This window comes from Colletotrichum godetiae, assembly GCF_030913485.1.
Source record: "Colletotrichum godetiae strain CBS 193.32 chromosome Unknown BDP55scaffold_37, whole genome shotgun sequence".
In the NCBI taxonomy this organism is placed as follows: domain Eukaryota; kingdom Fungi; phylum Ascomycota; class Sordariomycetes; order Glomerellales; family Glomerellaceae; genus Colletotrichum; species Colletotrichum godetiae.
In genome coordinates this window covers 189,669-217,128 of record NW_026851285.1, presented here as the reverse complement: position 1 = coordinate 217,128, position 27,460 = coordinate 189,669, and the positions used below count along the sequence as shown (strand labels likewise).

The 27,460-nt window shown below is 54.3% G+C and overlaps 5 protein-coding genes across 5 annotated transcripts; 1 reads left to right on the top strand and 4 right to left on the bottom strand.

Moving 5' to 3' along the window:
• Nucleotides 1–1,226: 1,226 nt before the first annotated feature.
• BDP55DRAFT_246976 (HCO3 transporter family-domain-containing protein) lies at nucleotides 1,227–3,976 on the bottom strand. Its single transcript, XM_060566251.1, has 4 exons — nucleotides 3,379–3,976; nucleotides 2,920–3,156; nucleotides 2,363–2,850; nucleotides 1,227–2,295 (listed from the first exon to the last, which is right to left on the bottom strand). The coding sequence occupies exons 1-4, from the start codon at nucleotides 3,627–3,629 to the stop codon at nucleotides 1,373–1,375; spliced, it is 1,899 nt and encodes a 632-aa protein (XP_060426557.1). The 5' UTR covers nucleotides 3,630–3,976; the 3' UTR covers nucleotides 1,227–1,372.
• A 3,146-nt stretch (nucleotides 3,977–7,122) lies between these two features.
• BDP55DRAFT_558154 (ATP-dependent metallopeptidase HflB) lies at nucleotides 7,123–9,885 on the bottom strand (the record flags this gene model as incomplete). Its single annotated transcript, XM_060569770.1, has 2 exons — nucleotides 7,123–7,931; nucleotides 7,989–9,885. 2 exons carry the CDS (start codon nucleotides 9,883–9,885, stop codon nucleotides 7,123–7,125), a joined length of 2,706 nt encoding a protein of 901 aa, XP_060426556.1.
• Nucleotides 9,886–10,863: 978 nt separating this feature from the next.
• On the bottom strand, nucleotides 10,864–13,802 carry BDP55DRAFT_634818 (fungal-specific transcription factor; the record flags this gene model as incomplete). Its single annotated transcript, XM_060572716.1, has 5 exons — nucleotides 10,864–11,581; nucleotides 11,639–13,211; nucleotides 13,267–13,331; nucleotides 13,391–13,518; nucleotides 13,602–13,802. 5 exons carry the CDS (start codon nucleotides 13,800–13,802, stop codon nucleotides 10,864–10,866), a joined length of 2,685 nt encoding a protein of 894 aa, XP_060426555.1.
• Nucleotides 13,803–19,123: 5,321 nt separating this feature from the next.
• Nucleotides 19,124–21,166, bottom strand: BDP55DRAFT_246837 (uncharacterized protein). The gene is made up of 2 exons (XM_060566250.1): nucleotides 20,487–21,166; nucleotides 19,124–20,427 (listed from the first exon to the last, which is right to left on the bottom strand). The coding sequence occupies exons 1-2, from the start codon at nucleotides 21,052–21,054 to the stop codon at nucleotides 19,334–19,336; spliced, it is 1,662 nt and encodes a 553-aa protein (XP_060426554.1). The 5' UTR covers nucleotides 21,055–21,166; the 3' UTR covers nucleotides 19,124–19,333.
• Nucleotides 21,167–21,303: 137 nt separating this feature from the next.
• On the top strand, nucleotides 21,304–22,088 carry BDP55DRAFT_672688 (uncharacterized protein). Its single transcript, XM_060575549.1, has one exon. It carries the CDS (start codon nucleotides 21,341–21,343, stop codon nucleotides 21,656–21,658), a length of 318 nt encoding a protein of 105 aa, XP_060426553.1. The 5' UTR covers nucleotides 21,304–21,340; the 3' UTR covers nucleotides 21,659–22,088.
• Nucleotides 22,089–27,460: the final 5,372 nt, after the last annotated feature.

The following is a 27,460-nucleotide window of genomic DNA, read 5'->3' as shown; positions in this document are numbered from 1 at the left end:
TGGCATGATAGGTGGAGGACAGAGGGCTCCGCGAGCACCCAACCACACCATGGCTCTCGCCGCTATGAGGGACCTCATTGTTCGGTACGATGCGGGGTTCAAGCCAGGAGCGAAGCGTAGTGACTGACTGCTTATTTTCGGGGCCGGGCCCTGTCGTTGACCTTGGGGAGATGTGATGACTGGGTGTCGTGGTTGGGCGACGGAAGTTCTTCATACCTTACCAGGTTGTCCTGCAGGAGACGGCCTATCGCGGAGGACGTTGCCGAGAGAACTTGACGGGAGTGTTGGCGTGACCCCCCGGGTTCATGCCGTCGATGGGTTCGAGTCCAGGGCGAGCCAATGGCGGAGGCTGTCCGATATTACAAGCTCTCCGTGGCGGGGAGGATGGGCTAGTGGGCTAACGGCCACGACACGAGTCTGATTTCCCATGTGCCGATGGAACGAAACCCCCGGCTTCTGGGGATCCTTCTCCGAGAAGTGAGCCCTGAATGGATCCGGTCTCAGCCAGGATGGAACAGTAACGTTGGATCAGGGCCAGGCATGCTTTATCCCGTGAGGATGTCAAACCAAAGGAGCTTATGTAGTAAGGCGGGCGGTCCAGTGGGTAGTCATCGAAAGCCATGGAGTCTAGACTGTAACTGAAAGCTAGGCGGCGGCTGAGCTGGTTGTCGTTGAGCTCGACACTAGGCGGAAGATGATGTGGGATGACAAGTGAAGAGGACAAAGGGTGAGGGATCGTGGGGTTGTAGAAGAGAAGTGTGGTGTGAGGCGCACTGACCACCGCCGCATCCTTAATTCCAACGTCCCGTCTCCGTTCCTCTCAACAACACAGTAGTCTCTTCTTCTATTCCACCAAATAACCTGGAGTCAGGGAACCATGCGACGTAAAGATTTCCGACAAGTTACACCTGGTCATCAGGCAACTTCCTCCATCGGCAGTATCATCACTGGCTTCCTGGGCGACGACAGACAATCTACCATCGACTTCTCGCCAGAGAGGCCAATCACAAAGGCCCCGATTGCCCAAACGGGCTTGCGGGGCGTGCTGGGCCGAGCAACGCTGACCGCTCCTACTACCTAGTATCGATGTGTCAATCCCACTACCAGCGTGTAAAGCTGTCCAATCAGTATTTCGTTTTGACCTTAGAGTGGTAGTTGTGTGAGGAGACGCTGTGTCCCTTCTTCGTCAAAATCTTGGCATCTCGCTGGAAAACTCTCGGTCAGTGAGCTGAGTAGAACCGATGTGAAGGTGCGTTGATACATCGACCAACGTTGGATGAGCACCCATCTTCGAATGTTTCTGGGTATTAACTATCAAGCATTACGTTCGTTCTCTATAAACTCCATTTCTTGATCAAATCGTTACTGGCCATCAATCAGCTGTGGCAGTGTGTCCTCCTCTCTTCGTCGGTTTTCCTGCACTCTGCACGCTCTGAGACTGCCCCAGCTCCGCCACATCTTCTTGACTCCTCCCCGGCGCTTCCGCCGACGCAAAGATGCCATCACCATGCCCCGCCGCCTGCCTACTAGTACGTCTATCCCCATCATTCTCATAATCAGACACCCGCGTCCCGTCCGAGTCATCGCCCGAATCGCCGCCCCCGTGAACCCCGCCGATACCCTCCATGGTAAAAGGCGACGCCGTCGCCTCGTCGAGCGCGCCCAGCTCCTCGGGCGAGAACCAGCGCGGAAGAAGCCAGGCGCGGATGGGGATGAGGAGCATGATGAAGACGGGGAAGCCCACGGCGGCGACAGTCTGCGTGATGGCGAACGTGGCGCCGAACCCGACGAGCTCGATGGCGACGAATTCCCAAATGGCGCGGCGGCGACGGATCTGTTTGAGCGGGTGGTTCGGCGGCGTCAGGTTCTTGTCGCGCAGGAGGAAGAGGATCTTGAGGGTGATGCCGTTCCCTTCGAGGGCCTGCACGCCCATGACGAAGAAGAGGCCGGCTAAAACGCCGTGCGGGATGAGGTGGAGGACGACGAGGAGGGGGCCCGTCATTGTGCCGAGGGTCAGGAGGCCTTGGGCCAGGTTGGAGACACGTTGCTCTACTACGTGAGATGCTTTGACCACGTAGCTGCCCTTGAACTCGCCCTTTTCGTCCGTCTCGGGTTCTGATTTGCTAACTGTTAAGGAGTCGGTATGGAATGGAGCTTGCGGGATGAGGCCGTTGGGGAACGGCAGACCGAGGATGCCGGCTACTCCCGTGGTCAGGCCGAGCAAGAAGAGGTCCCAGTGAAAACCTGCCGGCTTCTTGAGTGGGAACTCGGTTCCCTGTGCGATGAGAGAAGACACTGTGCACGTTCGTGTTAGTCTTTGGTGGTAGCCTCGGATAGGGAGAGCCGAGTGTATGCTGCTTACCATTGTGATCGAACCAGAACAAAATGGTCAAGAGGATAGCAAAGGGGATGGCCAGGAAGACATCTCCGACAGGAATGTTCCAAAAATCCACAAGCCAGCTCCTGTCCGCCGTGGGCATAAAAGCGATACCCGTGGGCAGCACCTCCAAATCAACGGGCTTCATCCTGCCAATGTGCACGAAACCAGTGAAGAAGATGAGGGTGAGCGGGGTGCCGTAATCCTTGAGGAACACGCGCACGTGGTGATGGAACAAGCCGCTCCCGCCGACGCCCGCGCAGATGTAGGCGACCATGAAGACGAGTAAGGCGGCGACGATGGAGAGGTAAAAGGGCTCGGCGTCGCCCAGCCTCTGGAGGACCTGGATGCCCTTTTGGAGGTAGATGAAGGCCACGTAGAAGCCAAAGATGTCGCAGGGGAAGCGCGTGACGTAGCGGAGCCAGTTGCAAGAGTTTGTGACGGCGAGAATCCAGTGGAAGACTAGTGACCACCTGCCGTTGAACCGTTTGTAAGTATGTGATGGGATGGGAGGTGGAGGGTGAGGGTCTGGCAAGACTTACAGGCCGATCCAGCACATGAATGCTAGGTAGTTGGTGCCTGTTGGCTCCATGATATCGTACACGGTGTAGTTGAAGACTGTGATGGGGCCTGTGACGCCGACAATGACCAGAGGCTGGCAAGCTAGTAGAGAGAATACTACTGCCCCCAACACGGAAGCTAGAAGGACCTCGTTGACTCCGTATGTTGACCCCGTGCTAGTAAACATGTCGAGGGAGAATGCCAAAGCGGGCAAGATACTGCAATACAGGTTAGCTGAGTGTCGGAAGCCTAGCATCAGTGGTAACTTGAACAGCAACAGAGGGGGCCATGGACGGCAACATGGCGAATAAAAATGAGAAACACAATCTTCTCTATCTTCCATCCTGCCACACGACTGGCTTACAGGAAAAATGGGTGCGATGTAACGCTTCGAGAGAGGGTAGAAAGATCAAACCACAGATGATGACAGTAATACATACTTTGCAAAATACATGTAGACCGTGGCCGGGACCACACGATAGTCCCAGGCATCGGTCCAGTCACTGACGTAAAAGGGCGCCCTGCGACGAATGTCGTTGACCATACCGCGGAAAAGGTGTACTTTCCACCAGCCGCCGGGCCTGCGCGATGCGCGGTCGCCAGAGCCGGAGCTGTCGTTCCGGGTAGCGTCCCGGCCGGGCGAGGAGCGCCGACCCGGCAGGACCGCTTTTTCGTCCATGTTGGATACCATGGCCGTCGTTGTCGTTGTCGTTGTCGTTACCGTTGTCGTCGAGTTGATCGAGTGTACGTTTACTTGTAGTAGATGGGTTTCGGCGTGGCGATGCGGCACAGCGAAACCGCCAACCAAGGTAGTATGCTTTGCGGACAAGGAATGACGGTCTCTGCTAAACAGAATGCTGCAATTAAACCAGAGCAAAACCAAAAGATGTAGAAACAAGGCCAACGAGTTCAACCAAACGCGATTCGAGACCGATGCGCAATCATGTCGGCAAGAATGAAAGAGCCCTTCAAAATCGCTCTTGAAGCTCTATTTCAACTCCGCCGAACCGTTTGAGACTCTTCGTATACTGAGTGTCGGGCGATAGTAACCTGCGTTTCTTGATGGGCTCGTGATGTCCAGTCAGCGCCTTTGCGCCCGAGAGGGCGGGTTGGCGGGTTGTATTTAAGATGTTGTATCCGGACAGAGGTAAGACTAGAGCGAACCGGCCGAGGCAAGGTTTCTTCGCCTCCAAGTTGTCAAGACCCAGGCCAAGCCGGGGAGTGGTCCTCTCTCTCTCTCTCTCTCTCTCTCTCTCTCTCTCTCCCAATGACGGAGTGGAGATTCGCGGAGTCTAAAGCTTGACCAGTCCAGAGAATCGGCAGAGAATACGGGTCGCAGGTTGAAGTTGGAATTGGGTGGATATCGAAAAAAGAAAAGGCCGCGAAATGTTACCACAGACCCTTGGCTTTCTGGCAGAAGAGGAAGAAAAATACGCAAAGAGACAAGGGGGGGTGATCAAAAGGATGATTGATTTCCTGCGTCCTGACGGAAACGCTGAATCTAGATTGGTCGGCGAGACAATTTCGAAGAAGACACGGCCCCACCCCGCTGGATCTTTGAACAGGGAGCGTTCTTCGATAGGGATTCAACAGCAATATCGTTGTGGTGCCTGTTGAGTGACGAGGTATGTGAGTGATTTCCTGAGAGAAAGAGTTTGGCATCATCATGATTGAGTTGTCGCAATAGACTCACCGGAAGAGAGGTGACGGAAAACATGGCCATGACGGAAGTTCCTACACCACACCACACCACACCACATCCAATACATACCACATACCTAAGGTAAGGCAAGGTCACAGGTATCCCACATCACCCTTCACCCCGCCGCCGTCGGTCGCCTCCCGCTCCTTACCGTCACCGCCCTCGCCGAGTCAGCGAACCCATCACAACATATTGCAAAGCCGACGCCGAAGCAGGTCTCGCCACGTGCATATAGCCGCCTCCGACAGGTACCTTACCACCTGAAGTTGCGATATCCAGGTATTTCCACTGTCTCCGCTCCCACCATCCCCCCCGGCACCCCAAGTCTTGGAAACCCAAAGCAAATGAAATGAATGCCCTTGATTGGCTCTGCTGGAGAAATTGAAATTCTGCTTGGGCAGAATGAATGATATATTCGATACCCTCTTTTGGTTGCTTTCGTCTCTCTCTCTCTCTCTCGTATGAGGAATCACCGCTGCGCGCGCTGTTGTAGTTTTACTGAAAGGGTAGGTAGCTCGTCTTGCTGAAGAAACACCAATGACGTCTACTAGACCTGTCCAGCAGTCAGCACAATTAGTTCGTGCCCTCGTGCTCCTGGTCCGCCACAGACTCTTGTACAGTTTAGGTTAGGTACCTTACCCCGAGGTTAGCAAAGAACAACAAGTTTGCTTCGCTCCAACTGAACTTTTCCACCAAAGAGGTGTACCAAGAGGCCGGTGCTTGCGTGAAGATCCTTCGGCAAAACTGCATAGACGATCGGCAACGTTCTTTTCTTCACACGACACTTATCCTCGGCGCCGGTACATGCCAGGCGAACCCGGTGGGAAGTCACACGGCCAGACGGGCACACGTCCATCTTGCGATTCTGCCCACAAGATCGGGACCGCCCTATTCTAGTGCCGCCCTCTGCCACGCGCTGCTCTCTTCCTCCCTTGGTGTCTGCGTGCTTGTATGCGTGGTGCCCAATCGTTTCGCCTCGGCGTAATGCCAATTCTCGCTGGATATATCGGTCCATCTGGTCCCCTGCAGTCCCGGGGAGAAGAAGGATCACTCGAGATTGCATTAATTGCGCGGGCAGTCAAGTCAGAGTCTGTTGAGAGTACCTAGATACGTGTTAGAGTCCAAGTACGGTGAAGCTTGGTTGGGTCAGTCTAGAAACCGTACCAGTGGCAACTCTGACAAGCCTGACGGGATATGTCCGAAAGAGACCCAGTCCGCATCTCGAAGAGCACGGCACACATCCGGCCAAGAGTGCCCCTTCTTTTGCGATATGCGACGGCTTTGCTTTATCGGAGAATAAATACAGGCACCTGGAACCACCTGTTTCATTGGCATTGCCGGCTTCATACAGTATGTTTATCGGTGACGACGTGAGGGGTCTCCTAGTCAGCCTACCGTTGATGTCGTTCAACGGGGAGGAGCGCCTCTCACTGGTACTTGGCTGTTTACACATGAATACGTATAGATTATCCCACCCATGTGTCTGGGTTCGTTGGTTTAGACCACCAAAGTTCAGTTGCAGGCAGTTTGGGGCCATGGTGATGCAAGTGATTTGTTGCAAAGTGTTTCTTCTCCCCCCCCCCCCCCCCCCCCCCTTTCTCTTAGCACCAAGGTAATCCGTTGTCCCTCTCCCAGCTTAATCTACCTACCCGCATATCCCCTTTAATAATCTACCAAGAGAGCATGTTGTGTGAACCCCCTCCACATAACGGCTGTTGATTCCTCAACCAAGAACGGCCAGGCGGGATACAAACAACTAAAGGATTCCATTTGGTACGATGGCTGGAGAATGTCAAGTTATTTTCTTGCAAGTCTTACATTATGAAGCAATGTATAGATCACAGGGGACAAAAGTTTGAAAATGGTACGAGCGTTAGTCACCTCGTTCCCCTCTATCCCATGAGATGCTGTCCTTGTCCCTTGGGATCATCCAGGACTGAACCAGCAAGTAGCACCACCCGCCACCCATTTCACAACATCAAACCCCCTCTAAATGTCTGCTAACCAGGCCGGCCACCAGACATCACACATACACACACACCTTACAACTCAGACAATATCATGAAGGTCGGCAGCAGACAGCCACCGCACCTATCTCATTTCACACCTCCCTCTACAAAGCCCCCATGTTCATTCAATCACGTTCATCGTGTTCTCCTCATCAGAGATTGAAGCAATAAAAATAGGTAGAGATGTATCTACATAATTTCCTACAAGTACAACAACACGAAGAAAGTTGTGTTCCCTCCATCTTTACTCCAGAAAAAAGCCCCAAATGATGATGATGATGATGATGATGATATGCCTTCTACTAGTAACATATCCGCCATAAAGGGCAAGAGTTGAGAGAGATAGAGAGCCTAGTTCTTTTTTGGGGGAAAACCGGGGGGATGGAAAAAAAAAAATACAATTTGCGGCATGTTGGAGTCCGCGTGCCACTATCCTCCTCCTTCTTCTACGACAACTACTATAACATCAAACCTCACCTCCTCGGCGCGTCCTCAAGGCTCTTGAAAGTCGGCGACGGGCCGACGGGCGGCTGCTCAGGAGGGCTATCGACCTCCTCCGTAGGGAACGGCGGCGGCGCGCTCTTCTGCCCCTGTCCGCCAAAGTACTTTTCAAACTCCTGGTTATCGCCAAATGGCCGGGGACCGAGCAGGCGCACGAGGTCGTCGCGTGTCAGCATCTCCTTCTTGAGGAGCTCCTCGGCGACGATGCCGACCTCCTTCTTCTTCTCCGTCAGCAGGTCGCGGCACTGCTTGTAGGCCTCCTCCACGATGCGGTGCACCTCGGAGTCAATGGCCTGGGCTGTGGCCTCGGCAAACGGCTTCTGCAGCGTGTTCGGGTCGTCGTCAAAGTGCAGGGGGCCGACCTTCTCCGACATGCCCCACTGCGTCACCATCTTGCGGGCCATGTGCGTGACCTTGCGGAAGTCGTCGCTGGCGCCCGTCGTGACGGTCGGGAAGTGAAGCTCCTCCGAGATACGTCCGCCGAGCGTCATGGCCATGCGGTCCATCAGCTGCTGGACGGTCATGAGATAGGCATCTCCCTGGGGGAGGTACTGGGCGTAACCCAATGCACCCTGGCCACGGGGGATGATGGAAACCTTAAGAAGGGGGTCGGCGTTCTTGAGGTACCAGCCGCAGATGGCGTGGCCGGCCTCATGGTAGGCCACCGTCTTCTTCTCCTCGGGGTTGAGCACGAGAGACTTGCGCTCGAGACCTCCGATGACACGCTCAATGGCCTGCTCGAAGTGAATCATCTCCACTGTTTCGGCATTGGCACGGGCGGCTATAGCAAAGTTAGCATCGTGTTAGATTCAAAGGCTAGGCGTCGTATCAAACTTACCAACCAGGGCAGCCTCGTTGACGGCGTTGGCAATGTCGGCACCGGAGAAGCCCGGAGTCAGAGTCGCCAAACGGCCCATGAGGTGGTCCATATCTTCCTTGGTAACAATCTTGGCCAGGTGCACCTTAAAGATCTCCTGGCGACCCTTCATGGTCGGGCGGTCAATAAAGATGTGCCTGTCGAAACGACCGGGACGCATCAGCGCCTTGTCAAGAATATCGGCTCTGTTGGTGCCCGCGAGGACAACGACCTGCTCTTGGGTATTGAAACCGTCCATCTCTGTCAAGATCTGGTTCAGAGTTGCTTCGCGCTCATCATTGCCGCCCATGCGGTTTCCTTCCTGTCTTGATCGACCAATGGCGTCGATTTCATCAATGAAGATGATACAGGGGGCACTCTTGCGGGCGTTTGCAAACAAGTCTCGCACTCTTGAAGGACCAACACCGACAAACATCTCGACGAACTCGGAACCACTGACGCTGAAGAAGGGCACACCAGACTCGCCAGCGGTGGCCTTGGCAAGCAACGTCTTACCGGTTCCAGGAGGTCCGGCGAGGATGGCACCACGAGGAATCTTTGCGCCTAACCTCTCGAAGCGCTCAGGGGTCTTCAGGAAGCTGACGAACTCCATAATCTCTGTCTTTGCCTCATCCATGCCGGCAACGTCGCTGAACTTGACCTTGATTGCTGTCTCGTGGTTGAACTTCTTGGCCTTGCTCTTACCGAATCCGAACATTTGATTGCCGCCGCGTCCACCCATCGACTTGGTGGTGTAGTAGAGCAGACCGACCAGCAGCAGTGTGGGGCCGAAGGCGTAGACCAAGGGCATGATGCCACCTTCGCTGGCGTAGCTGACGGGGATGCGCTCCGAGGTCGGGATGCCGAGTTCGTTCTGGGCGTCCTCGAGTTGCTTCTCGAACATCTCTACTGAACCGATGGAGAAGTAGTACTGCATGTTGGGGTTGACACCCTCGTTTCCGCCGTACACCGACTGCACTCCATCTCTGTTCAGCTCAACGCGCACGCGGCCGGGATTCTTGATCACCACAAGCTTGTTGACCAAGCCCTTGTCCAGGAAGTTCTTCCGCAGCTCTTGCCATGTGATCTCCTTCTCCTGGCCGAAGATCATAGACTCGAAGAAGGGCAGAATGACGATCCAGACGATGGCGGCAACAATCAGGTCACCGGTGCTGAGCATGCCAAAGATCCATCTCTTGCCGCCCAAGCCACCGCCCGGTGCGCCGTCGTTGTTCTCTGAGTTGCGCCCTTCCTTCTGCTGCTTGCCCTGCTCACCCTCCTGCGAGTTCTTTGAGCCATCCTCCTTCTCCTTTGTCGGATTTTGCTCTTCGCGCATAAGCACCGTCTGCTCGTATTCGGAGAACCTCTTTGCGACCTGCGTCGAGACACGGAGGACCTTGGCGATGTCGGTGACGGTCATCTTCAGCCTGCGCTCCTTCAGCGTCAACAGAAGATCCCTCAGCTCCTTGGGAGCTCCCAACAACTTCATTTCCTCCACACTCTTGATGAAGAAGTCCTTCTGGAACCGAGGCAGTCTGTCGTTTTGTCCCATCTTGAGCAACGTGTCGAGCTCCTCCTCATTGAGGTACACCCATCCTTCGGGTAGAGGCCATTCTTTCCGTATTTGCTCCTCTTTGGACAACTTCTCCTGAGGGGCACCTTCCTTCTTTTCAGGTTCCTTCTTTTCAGATTCCTTCTCGTTCTTCGGGGGCTCGGGGCCGTTTGTCGAGTAAAACCGTGATCGATAGCAAGCTAGCGGAGCTTGCGGCCCGAGTCGTGCTGCTATCCTAGACGGCTGGAAGCGCATACGTGTTACCGGCTGCTGGGCAATCCTTACAGCTCGTGCGAGCTGCGCGGACTGGCGGAGAAACCTCGCCATGGTGGTATGTGTGTCTGTATGTCGCGGGGTGACGAGGCGGGACGACCGGAGTCGGGTGGAGGAGTATAAACCGCGTGCAGCAATGTGCTATCTCATTGATGCGCCCCAGTGGTCGTTCGTACAATGGTAGGTCGGGGGAAGAGGGAAAGTAGTCAATGGGTTTCTGATGGTAATGTAGAGCACCAGCCGCACTTATTTGCAGCGGTGGTGGTGGTGGGAGAAAATCGTACAAGGTGTGGTTGGTAATTGGACCAGGCGTTCCTGGAATGACTGTACGATGGCAAAAGCTCCCATAGTCTGAGTGATGAGTTCATGTCGGCGCCCCATCAAGGCCGAGATTTTAGCGGTGCACGTGACTCTCAAACTCCGTCCGCAGCCAGAGAGCAGAACCCCCCCCCCCCCCCCCCCCCGGGCCCACCCTGCCGCCTCCAGCGCTCCCCCCCGTCCTCGGCTAAGAAGGACCTTTCCGCCCGCAAACTCCGATAATAATGAATGACACCTTGAATCCCATTTATACCACGCGTTGACGAACAGGGTCTAGAGTGGTCCCGCTCGCTCAATTCTCCAGGCTCCCGACGACGTACGTGTATCATTTAGTCATGTCCAGAGCCTTGGGCGCTGTATCATTTAGTCATTCTTTACTCCGCAGTATTCCTGTTATTCAAATGTGCACATTATATCAAAGGGCTTTTCCATTGTAAGGTAAGGTAGGTGGCAGTTACTGGAACAGCGTCATGTACAGGTCAATTCCGCCACTCTATGGCAGGGTACAACGTACTATGCTAAATTCTCCCTACAATTCTCACCAGCCATAGCTCCGTTCAGCAGGCTAATTACTCGTACATGCGTTAAATGGTTCGTGATGTCGTCTCATATATGCACATTATGCAACCTATAATGTTCTGTCCAGTGACCACCTTTTTGACGCGGTTGCCCGTCCAATCAGATATTCCGGCGCTGCGGACTTACTAAGAGGGTTTAACCCACGTTGCCGTTTTCCACCGTTGGGTACGCACCGCCGCTCATCTCTGCCCAGTCCCAATCTAGTGTCATGGGGAGTGCGAACAGATCTTGCGGTAGAAGAGGTTGCTGGAACGGTCCGCCCATGTTTACCGGCGGCGAACGAGCACTGTTCGGCCCTGCGAACCCTGTCATTTCGCCAAAGTTGTTGAAGTTTGGTTGTTCTGGTATGCTAAACTCCTGAGGCCAACCAGCAGACGGAAGTGCTGGTGATGGTTCTCGCATTGATGTGGTCGTCATGGGACTGAATCCGTGCCTTCTCCGGTTCGCTTCGCCATTGAAGTCGGGCGACAATTGGCCGTTTGTCGTCGATGATGTAGCTGCACCGTTCATGGATTGGGGAGTCGGGGTAGTGACGGAGACGGGCCTGGGTGTGTGTGTTGATGCGGCGGGGCTTGACGAAGTCTTGACAGCGGCGTCGCTCTTTCGTTTCCTACGCGAAGACTGCTCCTTCTCCCCCTTTTCGATGACGAGCTTGGCTATCCTCTCAAACTCTGAGCACACACCGAGCATACGGTGCACACCTCCAGTCTCTGCTTCTTGGCCCAGCATTGACAAGAAGTTGACCACAAGGTTCATCAACTTGGTGTCGGATTTGGCTCTTGGATCCATTGGATTCTGCAAAATGTTTCCGAATAGCGTCATCAGCGCCGATACCGGGAAGTACAGAATGAGCCTATGAGGCGAGGTTAGTTATCATAAGCACAGCATTCAGCGTCTTGAGTCTACGTACCAGACACTTGGGGAATCACCCTGCGGCATGTACTTGAGAAGCGAGATCGATGCTCGGGCGGCGGCGGTACAGAGCGCCGCAGAAGAGAAGACGCGGGGGTTCAAGGGTTTGGCGTTGAGCCCCTGAATGGCATAGTTGGACAGGCGACTTGTCCAGTATCCGTGGTGAACTGACATGCGGTGAATCGTCGTCAAGCAGTTGTAGTAAGTTAAGTGAAGCATGGCAACGTGGAGAATGAGAGGCGTATGCGACGCCTTGATCTCGTGCTCTGGTCTGAAATCGATCGGGATCCTATCCTTCCATTCCTCGAGTTCCTGATCGAGCTCTCCAATGGTATTGAGAAGCTCTCCACTCGATTGCTTTGTAGCCTTGGTCGAGTACAGCCGAGAGTAGACCTTGCTTTCGATTGTCGCAAACTCGCACATCACTCGGAAGAGGTTCATCTTTCCCTTGCCGTCAGCCAGAGGAATGTTACCAATATTGTCTTCCGGATCAGCATCGGGTAGCTCAACGTTCATATCGTCATCGTCCTGAGCTGGCGGGCGGCCCGCTCGGAGGCAAAGATCCTTGTCCAACATGTAGGCGATCCAGAACACTCGCTTTCGCTGTTCAATCTCAATGGGGTTGAGGTTAAAGCCAGTTCCTCTCTTGTGAAGGCCAATGCTGTGTGCGAGACGAATAGACGTGGCGACCAAAAGGAATGTCGGCTGAGGGTTGGGAGTTCCTTGCATGAAGAGGGCCATTCCGAGCAAGGCCTGCACACTCAGCAAGTCTGTGTTGCGCATCGATAATTCGGCAAAAGTTCCCAAAGCGTTCTTCATGTAACCCCAAGCCTTGTCATCCTCCTCCTGTGGTACAAGATTGCTCATGACACGCAGACGATGGGCAAAAGCCAAAGCACAGTTCAAACTCGCCCACCAGCCGGTGCCCTCGTACGGATCGTCGGAATATTGTCGTTCGACCAGATGCATGAACGTAGGTTGATGGAACAGTGGGAACATGCAGTTGAAGTTCTCAAAGAAGTCTTTCAGCAGAGACAACGCCTCCGTCTTGGGGGGCAGTGGCCGGAAGACTGGGCGGCGGAACAGATCGCTGAAAACCTCGGGTTTCCAGGCAGTCCACTTATGGTCGTCGATAGAGACTTCGGAAATCATTGCCTGGAACGAGTTGTCTCCCGTCTTCTCGTTCACCCACTGAATACCCTTGGGGGAAAAGATGGAGAAGCCTGACGAGGAACCGATGTATCGCGTCTCGCCACTTTGGTTCGTGACCAGGGAGCACATGAGCTCAGAAAGCGCCTCAACCTCCTCCTCGTTGCCCTTCTCTTCGGATACGGAGGCCCGGCGCTTGTCTGCTTCCTTGGGATCTCTGTGCGATTCTTTGGTAGGCTCGGGGGACGTGATGGCGCTATGTGGCGTTGACATGGTCTCGTTCTGCCCCGAAGTTGCCTGGGACGGGGACGTCGGGTTAGACGCAGCTTGGGATGCCTGTCTCGACTGCTGTTGCTTCTCTGCTAATCGCTTTTCGAGTGTGCCCAGATCCGTGTCACCGTCGTCGTCTTCGCCAAGAAGGCCTACGCAATTGATTAGAATCGCGTGGAGTCACATATCATATTATGCATTACCAACCTGAAAGTCTCAATAGATTCTCCATGCGACCCAGGCGGTTCTCGAGTCCTTCAATGTACTTTGCCCTGGCCAACTCGTTAGTCGGATATCGCGGAAAGGACAGTTTGAACACCTATCGGCGTACCCTTTTGGCGGGTTGCGCTTCTTTTCGACCTGGGTGAATACGCAATCCGTCTTGTAATTTATGCAATGGCTGCAAGCGGGCATCTTGCCGTCGCACTTGATTTTCTTCTTCCTACACATGTCACAAGCCTGTGGGCGCAGATGATCGGCGTAAGCGTTCTACTCTTCATCACGGCAGAGTCGGCGATACTCGCGCCAGTCTAGATACTTACCCTCGCGATCCTTCTCCTCTTTGCCTCATTTGCATCGTCGAGGAGGGTGGATGGGTCCCCGAACATATGCGCCGCCAGGTCGGGGGGCATATGCGTGACGGGAAGGCCGTCGGGAGTGTAAGCGCCAAAGATCTGCGGCGGCTGGTTCATCATCTGGGGCGGCCCCCCCATGTGAGGCATCTGGAAGCCCATGTGGTCCATTTTGGACGAATTGATTCGGTGTACACCGAAGCCGGGCACTCGCGGGGTTGTCGTCGGGACACGAGGTCCGGGGTGGGTGTGGTTTACTGCGAGTGTGAGAGAATGCCGGTGAGCGCGGGAAGTGCGCGGATTGTCGTCGGCGAGGTGATCAGAGTGCTTATGGAGCGACGCTGGCGCAATGGGACTAGGAGGGTGTCTGAAAGACAGACGGGAGTGGAATAAGGATTTAGGTTGGGGGTTTTCGAGGATGAAGTAAAAGACGAAAAGGGCCTAAAACAAATCGGCCTGTCACGGTATTTGCAAGCAGGTAGCGTCAGATGGCTAGCGCAGCGGCAGAGCGGTGGTTGCTGCTATTCGCTCGGTACTGCGGTGGCTTGGTCGATTTGTTAACGCCGAGAGGTGGACTTGTTTCCGTAGCGGACCTCCCAAGGCGATAGACCCCGAAGCTCTTCGTTTTGGGTCTGGCCTGGAACCCGCAGTGGTGGAGTATCTCGTCAAGGTGAAGCTCGAGCTGAAGCAGAGTGCGAAGCGGTTAAGTTAAGGTAATCGGGGTGGCGTGCGAAGTCTCGTCGGGATGGTGGACCGTGGGATTGGTCGACTAATCGAGTTGATGAGTTTGAGTTGTGTTGAGAGGGAGAAAGAGAGTAATGAGTTTTGCCCCATGCCGGGGGGGGCGAACGTACCTTTGAGACGTAGGAGGGGGGACTTGGGTGGTTATCGCGTTCGACGTCTGAGAAGCGGGCAGTTCTAGCAGGTTAGGACGGCTAGCTAGAAGAGGGGGAAGAGGGGGAAAGAAAGAAGAGAAATTGACGGCCAAATGATGGGACGGAAGGACGATGAACAAAAGAGAATGGAAGAGCTGAGCTGGGCAGTATTGGTATCACACAAGTCGTCATCTCCAGGTGGGCTTTTCCACGGCTTGGGGAAGGGGGGGCAAACGGCGTTACAGAGTTGCAAACTTGCAGACTCGTCCGTCAGTGTGCTTGCAGTGGCATTGGTCAGCGGGGCGTAGCTTGACCGGGGGGGAGGAGGAGGAGGAGGGGGAGGGGGGGGGGGCCACTGGGTCTTGTTTCGCTGCCCGTGGTGCTCTCCCAGATCCCCCAGCTGTAAGGTACCACGGCATCCGTACCTACCTTACCATTAAGGTACCTGCCGGGGGGTACCTTTTCTCCAGGCGTGCCTTTCTACGTACCATAGGTAGGTGTTTTACGCCAAGTGCTTGAAAGACGAATACCAGACCTACCGTAGTATACGGACAGTATCACCAAGGGGTCATTGGAGGCAGGCGAGGAGGTGATTCGGGAAGGGACAGACCCAACTTTCCATCGCTGCTGCTCTTGCCCGCCGGCCCGGAGGATGAAATGGTACAGGGATGACAATGGCAGGAAGCGAGAGAGAGCTACTTTCCTCGCCAGATCAATGTAGGTACGGATACCCAAGGTAGGTACCGTGTAGGGCACTACGTATCCGTACCTTATTCATGAACCGAATATGGCAGTGTCTCGTAGGAATGAAAGAGGGCACATCGCACCCAACTGCATCTCGTGCAATAACCCGCGCCTCTTTATTACTCTGCCACGTTTTTTCGACTCCCCCAAACGTCGCTTTTCTATTTTGGTTTGCTGCCTTCGGCTACCTCATCTGCCATTGGAACATCTTGAAAGCCACCACCACCACCACAAGGCACCGGTAATGGTGGTGGTGTAGAGTTGCTTCTCCTCACCAGTCAACGGCCCTCTCATCCCAACTTCAACGCCAATTCGCTCGTCTACCATGCCTGTTGGCCACTGGAACATACTGTCTGACGCTTCACGGATCATGACTCGGCACTTTGATCGACGCTGCAAAGCTAGGTACAGCTGTCAGGAGAAGAGGCAGCGCAAGATCATGCATCTTAGATCCGTCCCGCGGTACGAGGGATGCCAGGAGACACGTCCCTCACGAGCCGCGACGCCAAGATGGGCGTCTACTCCCTCACGAATCCGACTTCCAGGTTTTCCGCCGCGTCGGTTCCAACTTCCAGCCTGTGGACGCCACTGACCATGTGAGGAGAGTGCCTGGTCTTCCGTAGCGGACTTCGTCTCCCGCGTCTTGGCTTCCACCATTCATCACTTCACCGTCATGTAGGTCCCTCACCCTCCACTCCCATCCCACTTTACCGGCCTAACCCCCCCAAATTTCTAACCCTTTTGATATCGGAATTGTTCTTTTGTCTCAGCTCTCGACTACCCCTACACGGCAATACCCAGCATTCGCAGACCTCCTCCGGTCGTTCTCTCTGTCACTCTGCGACCCCTGGCGCGGCACCATGTGCGAGGAACACTCTCGCGACGAATCACGTCGGCTGAATCGGCTTGACAGGCCCCATCTACCGCCCGTGCGGCGCCATCTGCAGTGCATGTACGGATACCTTAATCAATCTCCCTCCCCTGGGTCTTCACTCCTCTTACAAGCTGGGCTCCTCCACGTCCCGAGCGTCCGAAGACGTCCACTTCTCCAACTTCGAACTTCACCTCCGCAACCGAGGAGAAGGCGCCATCGAAGCAAGAAAAGGGAAGAAGAAGGGTGGACACGGGACGGATACTTACCAACAGCATCACGAACTCTACTCGTCCCTGTACTTCAATCAGGAAGGCAGCTCGGTATCCATCAATGTCTAGGGGGCCATGCTTCCAAGAAACCTTTAAATCCTCAGAGGGGAAGATGAGTCTCCTCGTGGCTCGGACAGCTCTCTTCAGTCTTGACGGCTAGACTAGCTCGGAATCAGCCCAGGAACAAGGGTTTGCTTGATGTGACAGGCACAAGCGCAGAACCTTCTGTCCCTCTCTCTCTTATCTCTTACTCTTTCGCAGTCACAGACGCTAGCCAACCGCAACGAGGGAAACTCCCGTTCGGCGTAGAGCACGGAGAATCACTCGCATGCGCAAATGGCGTGCCGGCCTGGGCTCGACACGGAGTTATCTCCCGTTTGCGGTACCGCTCGCAGGCATTGACGGAGCCCCCACCCCTTAATCGATAATGGCTTTACCATTATCGGGGCCTGTCTGAAGCTATGGTAACAGCTTATTCACAACTGCTCTGACTGTCGGAAAGTGAGGCCTCTTTGCATGTCCAACCAGCTCGGCGAGGCTTGCATCCAGTCGGCCGGGTGGAGTGCGCGCGCGGGAGGCGGGGGGCTCAGCTGTTTGATCCGAGCAAGCCGGTACAGATATCTCGAGATCCAATTTCAATGACTCCATGATATTCCATCCCAGGCAAGGAAGAATGGGGAAACGCTCTACGAATACGGTGCATGGCCTTTGTCGTTGGAGACCGAAGCTCAAGACCAAAATCGTACTGACATAGCTACGGCAACCCAGCAAGATCTCGTGCTATCGCCTCGCGCCTCGGTCTTCAATGCCTCAAGTTACGCCGCCGCTGTAATGTGTTGCGCCGAGGTCCGCAAAATTACTAGAGTCCTTCTCGAATAACCATCCCGGGCCTGTGTACGGAAAGCAGGTGCCATCGATGCCGTGGGTGGTTCATACTGGTCTCGACACCTTCGGACGGTTGAAGATGCCGCAGGGTTCGAAGAAGTGGAGACTTCGAGACCGGGAGAGATGTGGGCTCAAACTGTCGAATCAAGGTTCCTACTCCAAGCTCGGGTATTATGCGAGGCTCCTAATGTATGGAGCAGGGAGCTCCGGCCTGATGGAGGCGTATGCTGACTTGCCCCCGTGTATGAAGCACTGAAGCAGCCGAAGCCACGACCATGTTATACGAGAAGTATCGCAAGATGACAATGGGCAGATGAGGCTCGACGCTCAACGACACTACGACGCTAGCCTCGATGTCTTTGCAACAACTCGTGTAGTCATGAGCGGCCTCGGATGTGCAGTCATATGGAGGACGCTTCACATACACACACGACGCCCATCTGTTCCTTCATCGAGACCAACTGCCCAAAAAAAGATGTTTCATCCCGTGTTGTAGATGACGGTACCGGGGAATAGGATGGGATGAGATGGTAAACACTGAATAAACACCTGATGGATGAGACACCCGCCTTACAGGAAGCAGCAGTCCACTGCAAGTGCCTACCCAATCGGGATCGTGTAAGACGCTGCAAAGAGAAAGACCAGTAGCTTTCTCTGCCAGAACAAATGAAGATGAATTTGTCATGGTTAAGGCGCGGCCTAAGCGGGACGCAAGGTTACCGGCCCCAGAATTCTGGGATGGGGGGGGGATTGGGGTGGGTGATTGCTGAAGGAAAAAAAGAAGAAGCTCGACACGACCATTTTCTTGTCTGGTTCCCACCGTTTCATACATGTCTCAAGATGGTTCACCAAAAGAATGCGACTCCACCATGGAAGGCAACAACTCCCGTCTTCTTCTTCTTCTCCCCCAAAATTCAAACTCCGCCTCTCGGTAAGCGTGTTCCTTGAACTCGGGGTCCGCGTTTACCAAGTTTTCGTGCAAATCTTACGAGCACCCCGCTAAGACACACGAGGAGGCAGCCCGAGGCAAGGAGGGAAAGAAAAAGAAAAGAAGAAAAAAGGTCTTCTTGCTTTCCGGATACGTACCTTACTCATACTCACCCAACTCTTTCCAAGACCGTCCCATCATCAACACAGCCGCACTTCCGGTCCCCTTTACCCCCCCGGTCTTGCTACATTTGATCCTCTTCAGGGGACGATCGGACGGGCACACATGCGGATACAAAATACATGGCATGTTCATCATCGCAAGTGGATCCCGCAGCGGCAGAAAGCTCGAGTGAGATAAAGTTCTAGTCACATAGAACTTGGAAAGGCACTTCCATACGCGGAAAGGTGACACGCCTTTTTTAACGCATGTGGTTTAAACGCGTACGCATAAGGCAGATAAGATATAGAGGGAGCAGAAAGAATCATTGGGCAAAAGAGGTCGGATAGACTTCATCTTTTCTTTCTCTCCCCCTTCATGGCCGTGGCCAGGGAAAAAGGTAAAAATCTAATGTTGCCCTTCCCCTCTATCCCCTTTGGTCCGTCTCTGACCTATGTCTCTCTCTCTCTCTCTCTCTCTCTCCCGTCTCTTGAGGCGAGACTGAAGAAAGGCTTATCTACATCCAAGCAAGTCGAACGCTCGCCTTAACTGCGGATGCCAAATGCTATTGCGGTCCGAAGCCGGCGTACACATGCGTGCTTGTAAAATAAAATAAAAGTTTTGAATCCATATCGCCGCCTCCTTCTCCATGGATTCACTTCCGCTTCCGCACGACCGGAACGCAAAAGGGCTCACATCAGATGTGCCAGAAACTCTCTCAACGCCAATCCATATGCCGTCGTAGGGTCCGCAAAGATGGCACAAAGCAAAAAAAGTTGCAAACCACCCCCAACCACCCAAACCCCCCAAATAGGTACTAGTAATTATCGTTTGAAAGATTGGTAAGAATGTACAATACGCTTCAAGGTACGTTGTTGGTGTCCCGGCGTTGCCCTTGAGCTCGGCATTGGCCGAGCTGGGAATGAAAAAGAAGAAGGGAAGAAAAGGGTGAACAAAAGGAGGTGAATTCACATGTCTTCGTGAAACCTAGAAGCCGAACCCCGAGAGCCCCGAGACCCGTCCTGCGAAGGTAAGGTCCGACCAATTGGGTCCCGACCGGGGGGCTGTAACGGGACGAACGGCGGATTTGACTGCGGCGAAGCTGCCGGAGGCGGAAACGGCGCCGATTCGGTCACGGGCGTTCGGGCCGGCGACTCTTTGAAGACCACAACACCGCTTACTGGCCTCATGGGCGAGCCGAGCGCGAGGCGTGTTGTTTGGCCGTTGGGGTCGAAAAAGGCTTGGGAGTCCCGGAAGTAGACTGATTCGTCGTCGTTCACGGCGGCTGAGGTGCCATCGCGTGGGTCCGTGTAACCGTCGCCTCCGGATTGTAGAACAGAAGGCAGTTTCCTGCCGGCTACTCGGACAAAGCCCCTCTCGCCGGTTTCGGAAGGCTCGCTAGCCCTCCTTGAGGAAGGCTTGTGAGCCGCAGCCATCGCGCCTGCTCCGGCCCCGGCGCCAGCGGCCGCTGTTGTGGGATCAAATGATAACGACCGTTGAACCATTCCGCCGCTGTTGCCACCGGGTGGGCCACCAGAACCGGTGAGAATGCCTCGTTTGCCGGCGCTGGCCTCGCTTAGGCGGAACCGTCCACCGGAACGCTTTCTCCACCGAAGGGCGAGGAATACGAGCACCACAAGGAAAGCCGCTCCAGCCAAGCTTCCAACGACGCTTCCGACGACGGTCGCCGTTGGCGTTGGCGAGCCACTGCCGCTAGAATCATCCGAGGTGGAGGTCGAAGTGGGCGCTGCCGTCCCTGCCGCGCCGCCGCCGCCGCCGCCGATTCCACCGGCGGTCCCATCTCCGGAAGCTGTCGCGTCACTCGAGGGGGATTGCGAGGCGCTCGTGGTAAAAGTAGATGTGCTCAATCTGCTAGAACCCGAAGTCGAGGTCGATGCCGATGTCGAAGTTGCAGTCGAACCCGAGTTGGAGCCCCATGTCGTCGATGAGAGGGATGAAAGTATTGAATCAGTAACGCTTGTTGTGCCAGACGAAAGCTGGCTAGATAAACTGGTTGTGGTAGAGACTGAGGATGAAGAAGAGTTTGTTGAAGTAAGGAATGCTACACATTGGGTCAGCTGCTTCGGTCTGGGACACACGATAAAGGGGAAGGCGGCGCACAAATCGTTGAGTTTGACTGGCCACTCAACGTAGGGTAGAGTGACGGCGCAGCTTCCGAAGGTGCTGGAGTCGATAAAGGATCGGACGTCAAGGAGATATCTTGACTGGTGGAAGAGTCGGTGGACGAGGATGTCGTGGGCGCTGGTGTCGACAGCACTGAGTCATTCGTCGTGCTAGAAGACGACGAAGAGGAGGATGTTTCGGTGGACGAAGTTGAAGATGGTACCGCGGCAATTGACAAGTCAAGGGCGGCACTGGTGGTCGATGAAGCATCCACGGTGGCGGCAGTCGGGAAGATAGTCTGGACCTGGATAGGGGAGCCGGTGGCATCGACTATTTGAATGAGGGAGACGGTCTGGACAACGATTCTCGGTGCGGCGGCGCTCGACGAGGTGGCGGCGTCGGGGCTGGGAGTCGTCGGGCTGGGGTCGGCGTCGGTGTCGTCGAGTTGGCGATGGTGGTGATGAGCATTCTCGGGGGTGGCTGCACGTTGGTTGTGTAAATGATAATGATTGTGATGGTATGAGCGGGCCTGAGGGAGTGAAGACCCGCGCAGTGATTTAGTCATGGCGTCGACGGGGTGGCGTTGGGCCAAGTAGGCTGAGCTTTTGCCCCGGCCGTTGTGTGGTTGGTTGTCTTTTTTGGTAAACTGGGGGAGGCGAATTGCAAGCCGGCGTGTCCCAAGGGCGGGAACGGGAATAAAGATAGAACAAGGTAAACGAGTGACTGGTGTTGGATCACCGGGTAAGTAAGCGAGTGTGTGTGTGTGTGTGTGTGTGTGGTTTGTGTTTGGATGGGAATTGTCGATCTACTCGAGTTCCATTCTTGGCATCCTCATGGCCATGTGTCGATGAATGGTACTATCGTCTGGTGGTTGGTGGTGGTGGTGGTGGTGGTGGTGTCCTTGCAATGGGCCGCGCGAATGCAATTTTCCCCTCGTTCCGAATCAACAGATGGTCGTTTTCTTTCCCCTAGACTCTTTCCGAATTTTCTGGATGTCGTGTGTGCGCAAAGTGCGGTGCCTCGGAAAGGATTTAAAAACCAACAATAGGAAGGGACCGTGGACAGTTCGTGTCAGCCGTTTCTCGTTGTTCGTGTTCGAGATCCTTTGTCTCCCTTGCATCCGCCAGTTCTCATGGCCGATGGATCAGGACGATGGCATGGCGGCGTAAGCGTGTGTAGTTGGCAAGAGGCGAAGAGAAGCGGGAGGAGTAGGAGCAGTAGGAGAAGGAGGAGGGAGGAGTAGAAGAAGAGTAGAGACAGATAGACGCCCTGGATGGGGGGGGAAGGGAGTGGAGTGAGCAGGCACGATGATAATAATAGGCAATGGATCGATCGTAGGCCGGGAGTGTAATAACATGCAATATGGAAAGGGAAACAACGCAGGTCCAGTCAAGTGGAAAGTCACACCTCTTCGGACAAAGTTGAGCGCTTCGACGTGTTCTTGCCCTGGGGGGCCCTTGAACCACCTTGCTTACGGAGTACCTATGCTTGGGAAGAGAAGGGATACCACACTGACATTGGGACAGAACGCACTGCAGTTGGACTAGCAGGACGGGACTGGACTGGCACACCACACACCACACACGCAGCAGATTGCAGTCACTCGCAGGTGGGAAGATTTCGATAATCTCGCTTGATATTGGCGAGTGGCTGCTAGCTGGAGGACACCGCGTCCCATTGGCCAACCAGACGTCGCCAAAGTTGCAGTGAGCAGTTCCACTGTCCACTATCACGGGGAGCGGCCCCCCCCCTCTCAGTGCCCCCAGTTGGCAGTGGCCCCCCCTCTCCACCAGCGATGGGCCGACCAGGAACGGGCACCATGGGGCCAGGGACAGGGGACAGGGGACAGGCAACATGCACCCCATCGCCATGGCGTCCTGTCCTTTTTTTTCTTGTTCCTCTCTCACGCACTCTGGTGCCTGTCACATCAAGGTCCGCACAGTACGCCAATCAACACACGGCGTTACATTCAGCGCAACCTTCATGTCCAATCGAACCTCACAATGCAGTGACTGCACATTACCGATTGCCTTTGGATGAAAGGGCAAATGCTAACGACGTTACGACAGGCAGGCAGACGAAGAAGACGGAACAATCTTGCCAAAGCACAGGCCCATCGGTGGCATGAGGGAAACACAGAAGAAAAGCAAACGAGAAACATCCCGCCGATCAAATCAGAGGTGACAGCAACAAGCACACACCCACCATCCGTCGGGGATGAGATGAAATGAGATGATGCATGGGACGAAAGAGGCACAAGAGGACCAAAGGAGTCTGACTAAGGCACCGCGTCCAAAATACCTACAAGACACACGAGACACGACACACGAGGTCCAAGAAAGGAATGGCCTGCGCGAGTCCCACGAATGTGTCTCGTTTTCCCTTCCAAAAAAAAAGAAAAAAAGTCTTTATTTGGCTACAACGTCCGTGTCCCTGAGCAATTCGACGCCCACGGTTCTGCGCTTTCCATTGGCGCCGTTGGTTTCGCCCACGAGATCATGGCGGCGCACGCGGCGCAACCCGCTTGACCAACTGCCAGCCAGACACGCCAGAGTCCAGAGAGGTCTAGACCAAACATCCATATGTCTCCCGGGTACGGATACGCTATCTTACGAGACTAATGTATCTACGCAAGCTACGGATACCAACAATGACGAGGCATCTTGACGCTAGAGACAGAGGTCCATGAAGGATCGGCCACCTTCCCCAAACCGATACCCACGGATACATCAGGAGGGTCAACGGCTTTGCAGCTGCATTTTGGAGAATGGAATCCCAATGGAATAAAAAAATTCAGAAACAAAATGGGACAACGGACGACGACACAGACCAGTACCTATTACCGACTCCACTATTTCAACTTCCTGTGTGTCGTCGTCGCTCAGCTACGGCCACAACCACAGCTACACCGACGCCAACATTTCAACAGTCAACACTTGTCATAGCCACTAACATAAAGTCTTTGGGGCTTCAAGTCCATCATCGATAGGCGGCGCACAACGAGCCAACCATATTGGAGAACGCGAGAAAAGAAATTAAGAAAAGAAAAATACAAGCGAAAACTCGATTCGAGAATGCGACCAAAAAGTTTGTCCACGCACAAATATCGAGGAGGCATGCGCCAGAATCAACCTGTGCAACCACCATTGAAACCTCCAGTCTCGCCATACTATCTGCGAGCCGCCTACCTACCTACCTTACCAGTACTCTTCACTCCCCCGTGGGTTGCGCCGACTTGTTCGCTGCTTCTGACCTGTATTCAAATCATTCGCAATCCGTTGGGCGGCTCCGTTGGGGGAAGCTTCGTGGCGTTCCCTGGCTTTTCCTCACCTCGTACCACAGATATCCCCCACCTCGTATTCATCATGGAGGAACCAAAGTTTACGAATCCTCGCAACCGCTCGCTTTTCCTCATCTACGATCGCTTCTGAATAGAGTCTTCCATAAGCCGCATATGATGTTGTTGTTGTTTCTTCTTGTGGCCGCACGGATACGGCATACAGTGCGCGGTACCTGCATCTGCATCTGGACCCCTGCCCTGGGCTCCAGTTCTTGGGGGCCCTTCAAGGAGTTCGTGGGGCGGTTACACTTTCAAGTTTCGCTACCATGGCCGGCGTCCCGGGCGAAGAACCAAACGAAACGTGCGGACGAGACGGACGGGACGGATTAGCCCCTCTCCATCCTCCAAACGCATAATATCGAAAGGTGTTATGGGCGAGGGGAGGGCATGCTTTCAGGGCAAAGGCACAGCAAACGCCGAACGCAGAGAAACGATGGCAGAGCACATACCCGCATCAGCACCTACACGAAATGAATATTGGCTGCTGTGCATGCGACCTAACCAAGGATTCCCCTCAAATCCAGCAAGGTGAGCCTGGCGAGGTAGCAAAGGACTCAAAAGAGAGAGCCACTGGGGAACAATTGTTTCCCGTATGCCGAATCAACCGGGGGAAGACAGTTTTCATACTCGCTCAACTTTGAGCAACGTCTATAGAACTGTCTACGATAAATTCTTCCGTGATGGGTTCTAGAAGCGGGTGGCCAACGAAAGTCGAGCACCCACATGCCGTTAAGATGGGAGGGGGCTTTGATCTGGTTTTCTTCTCCTAGTACACGGCAAGTCGCAAGCCTGTTCTGTCGCCCGTGTCTCTCTGTGTTGGAAGCTTGGCGAGGCTCGGCGATCATGGGACGAATTTCGTTTCCATCGAAACAAACACTGGGGTAACCTGGACCCCCGTCTCTGTTGATGCCCCTTTCCCTTTGCCCCGTTCTATCCCTCGGCGTGACGGAAGCTGCTCTTTCACAGCCTCACTGACAATGGAGTCTTTTACTGGCGCCCCAGGTATGAATTACCCAGAATTTAGGTGTTCGGCTTCTTCCCCGTTTGGAGGTCATAACTTATGTGTTATCATATAGGTTTGATTTGGCAAGTTGAACGATTGTATGAGACGGTTTAGCGCGTCTCAGGAGGCTCTCTGAATTCTGGGACCGTCGAAAGTGCTTTCTCATACGACAGCGCAACGAGCGTTATTCCAGCATTCGTACGTTTTTGCACCAAGCACATTGTCACTCGAACCACGGCGTCATCCAAGACCAAGCACGGCATTGGAATGACAAGGTCTCCACGGCGGTACGTAATCCTCCCTTGAACCGACCCTGTTCCCGACGGGCGTAAAGTGGAGTCCAATGAGAGAGAAAGGCTTGCAATTCTTGGCTTGTCGAATGTCGAGAGCCTGGGGGTGCTGTCGATGGTTTGGCTAAGACTGCTGTGCAGATGTTGTGCAGCGCAAATGGGGGTAACAGTCTACCACAGTGTCCGTACCACAGGAACAGTCGAAAAAGTGCGCGAGACAACAAGAGTCCATGAGAGCACGTTCATTACCATCCCGGCGGGTTTTTTTCATCTGGGCGCGTTCCCGAGACGACAACGGGCAACTACCGTTCTTATAGCTCGCATCGAATTCTTCATGTCTGCTCTTGGATGGACCGCACGGGGTTCTGCGAAACTACGACCAGCTTAGCGTAGAAGTGGCCGTGGGCATGGGCCAGAACGCACGATGTCTGGATTACCCGTCTGCAGTCTGTTCTCTCTTGTTGTCTCTTTCTAGACCCATCCTTCTAGAAACCTTGGACCCCGTCGTCCCGACGGACGAACGTCCACCTGAAGATGAGGGAACTGGCGCCGCTCAACCATGTCTATCAACTGCCGGGCGCCGTTTTAATTTTCTTTCTTTCTCCTCTGAACGGATATCCGTACCCGGCAGGCTGCAGAATGGCAGATCAACCAGAAACGGACAATAACGAACCCTCGATTAAAACCCACCCGAGGCTTCTTCAACAAAGTTTTGAAAGTGGGCAACGGTCGCAACGGAGAAGAGCGATGATGGAGTCTCCAATCTAATCTGTGTAATCTCCCAATTGGCCCCCAGTATCCATCGCTCATGGCCATATGCCCTGCGGCCCCTGCCCCTTCCGTCGGCCCCCGAATCGAGGAAAATGACCGCAGCAGGACGGATGGGACGTTCATCTGAGAACGGGTATTTCCTCTCAGTCAACTTGATTTTTAGAGGGACCATCTTCCAGGGTGGTTGACAGACTGCCAAGCAACACGGGATATCGAAATCAAACACCATGGTCTGCGCCATGAATGATGCTGATTGGCAAGAGTTGGTTGTTCTGCAAATGTGCACGGGTGCAAGGCTCGATTTGATTGTTACTGGTCTGTTGCTAATACCTTGCCATTACACACTGCCGAGTATCAAACTTCTTCGCAGCCAGCCATTCAAGTCATACTGTCATTAAAGCACAGATAGAGTTCGCGCAGCGTTGCATTGAGAAAATTTGGGAGGTAAAGACCGCAAGGGTGGTCCTGTTTTTGTGTCGTGGAACAGGCGGAAACGTACAATTTTTCTCTAAGAGTCTCTCAAACCCTTTGAATATCTGGGCGAGTATTGTGGCTGTTGACGTCCGGCTTGGCGTAGTTTGCAAGACATACGCAATGCTGCGGTGGTTCCTTGCGCATTATGCCTAGTTAGATGGAGCTTTGAAGAGGCCGTCGGAAGTTCTTGGGCTGAAGAGGAGAGCATATCAATGCCTCGAGCAATGCCTCGAGCCAAAAGAAGGTCCCGCATAGCCCAAAAGGCTCTCTTTCGATATTGCGTTGAAGCTTCCAATGTGTGTGCGGTGAGTGAGTTATGGGGTAGTCAGTCAATCAGTGAATCAGGCGCGGCCATAAACTTCCGACTTGGCTCATTTGAGCCCTGCGCCCCCCCCTCCCCGATGCCACCAATGTCACGATTCAAGTCTACGAAGTACGTGCACAGTAATTAGTCGCGAGTTGTCACGCGCGGCTGACTCAGGCCCGACAGTGAGTGTTTAGTATCCGTACATGGACGATGGCCATGTTGCTTGTAAGTTACTCTGGACCTCCCTCTCTGTGTGCGGAATCGAATGTGTTCGTAGTTAGACCATGCGTAGCTCGCGACGAAACCGCGAATGGCGCGAAGAAAAGAAAAGAAAAGAAAAAAAAACCACCCGTATCGGATCCGAAGACCCGAGGACCGCAATGCGCGGGAGGAAGGGGGTTACGACTGCTTTGTTTCGAGGTTGCGGGATGGGCAGAGAGGACAATGTCGTCATTTCTACTTGCCAAACTTGGTTCGTGGGCTGTGGCTCCGGCATCTTTAACCGTTCGGTGGGTGGCTGAAGCCCCAATACCCGTCTGAGGCTGAGGTACTTGACTTGTCTGATTGTCTGATAGTCTGATACGGGCTTGGCGCAGAGTGGCAGTGGTTGATAGCTCGACTGGTTCTTTCTCCGACGGGAGGTGATTGAGATGCCATCTTGCCGTCGGGTGCTTGGCTTCTCTTGCTAATAAGGTAGTCGGGGTAGGTACCTGTCCACCTGGAAAACTGGGCGCAGCAGCGGCGCAATGAGGCTTCCATTCTCACCAAAAGGTAATCGTAGCAAGG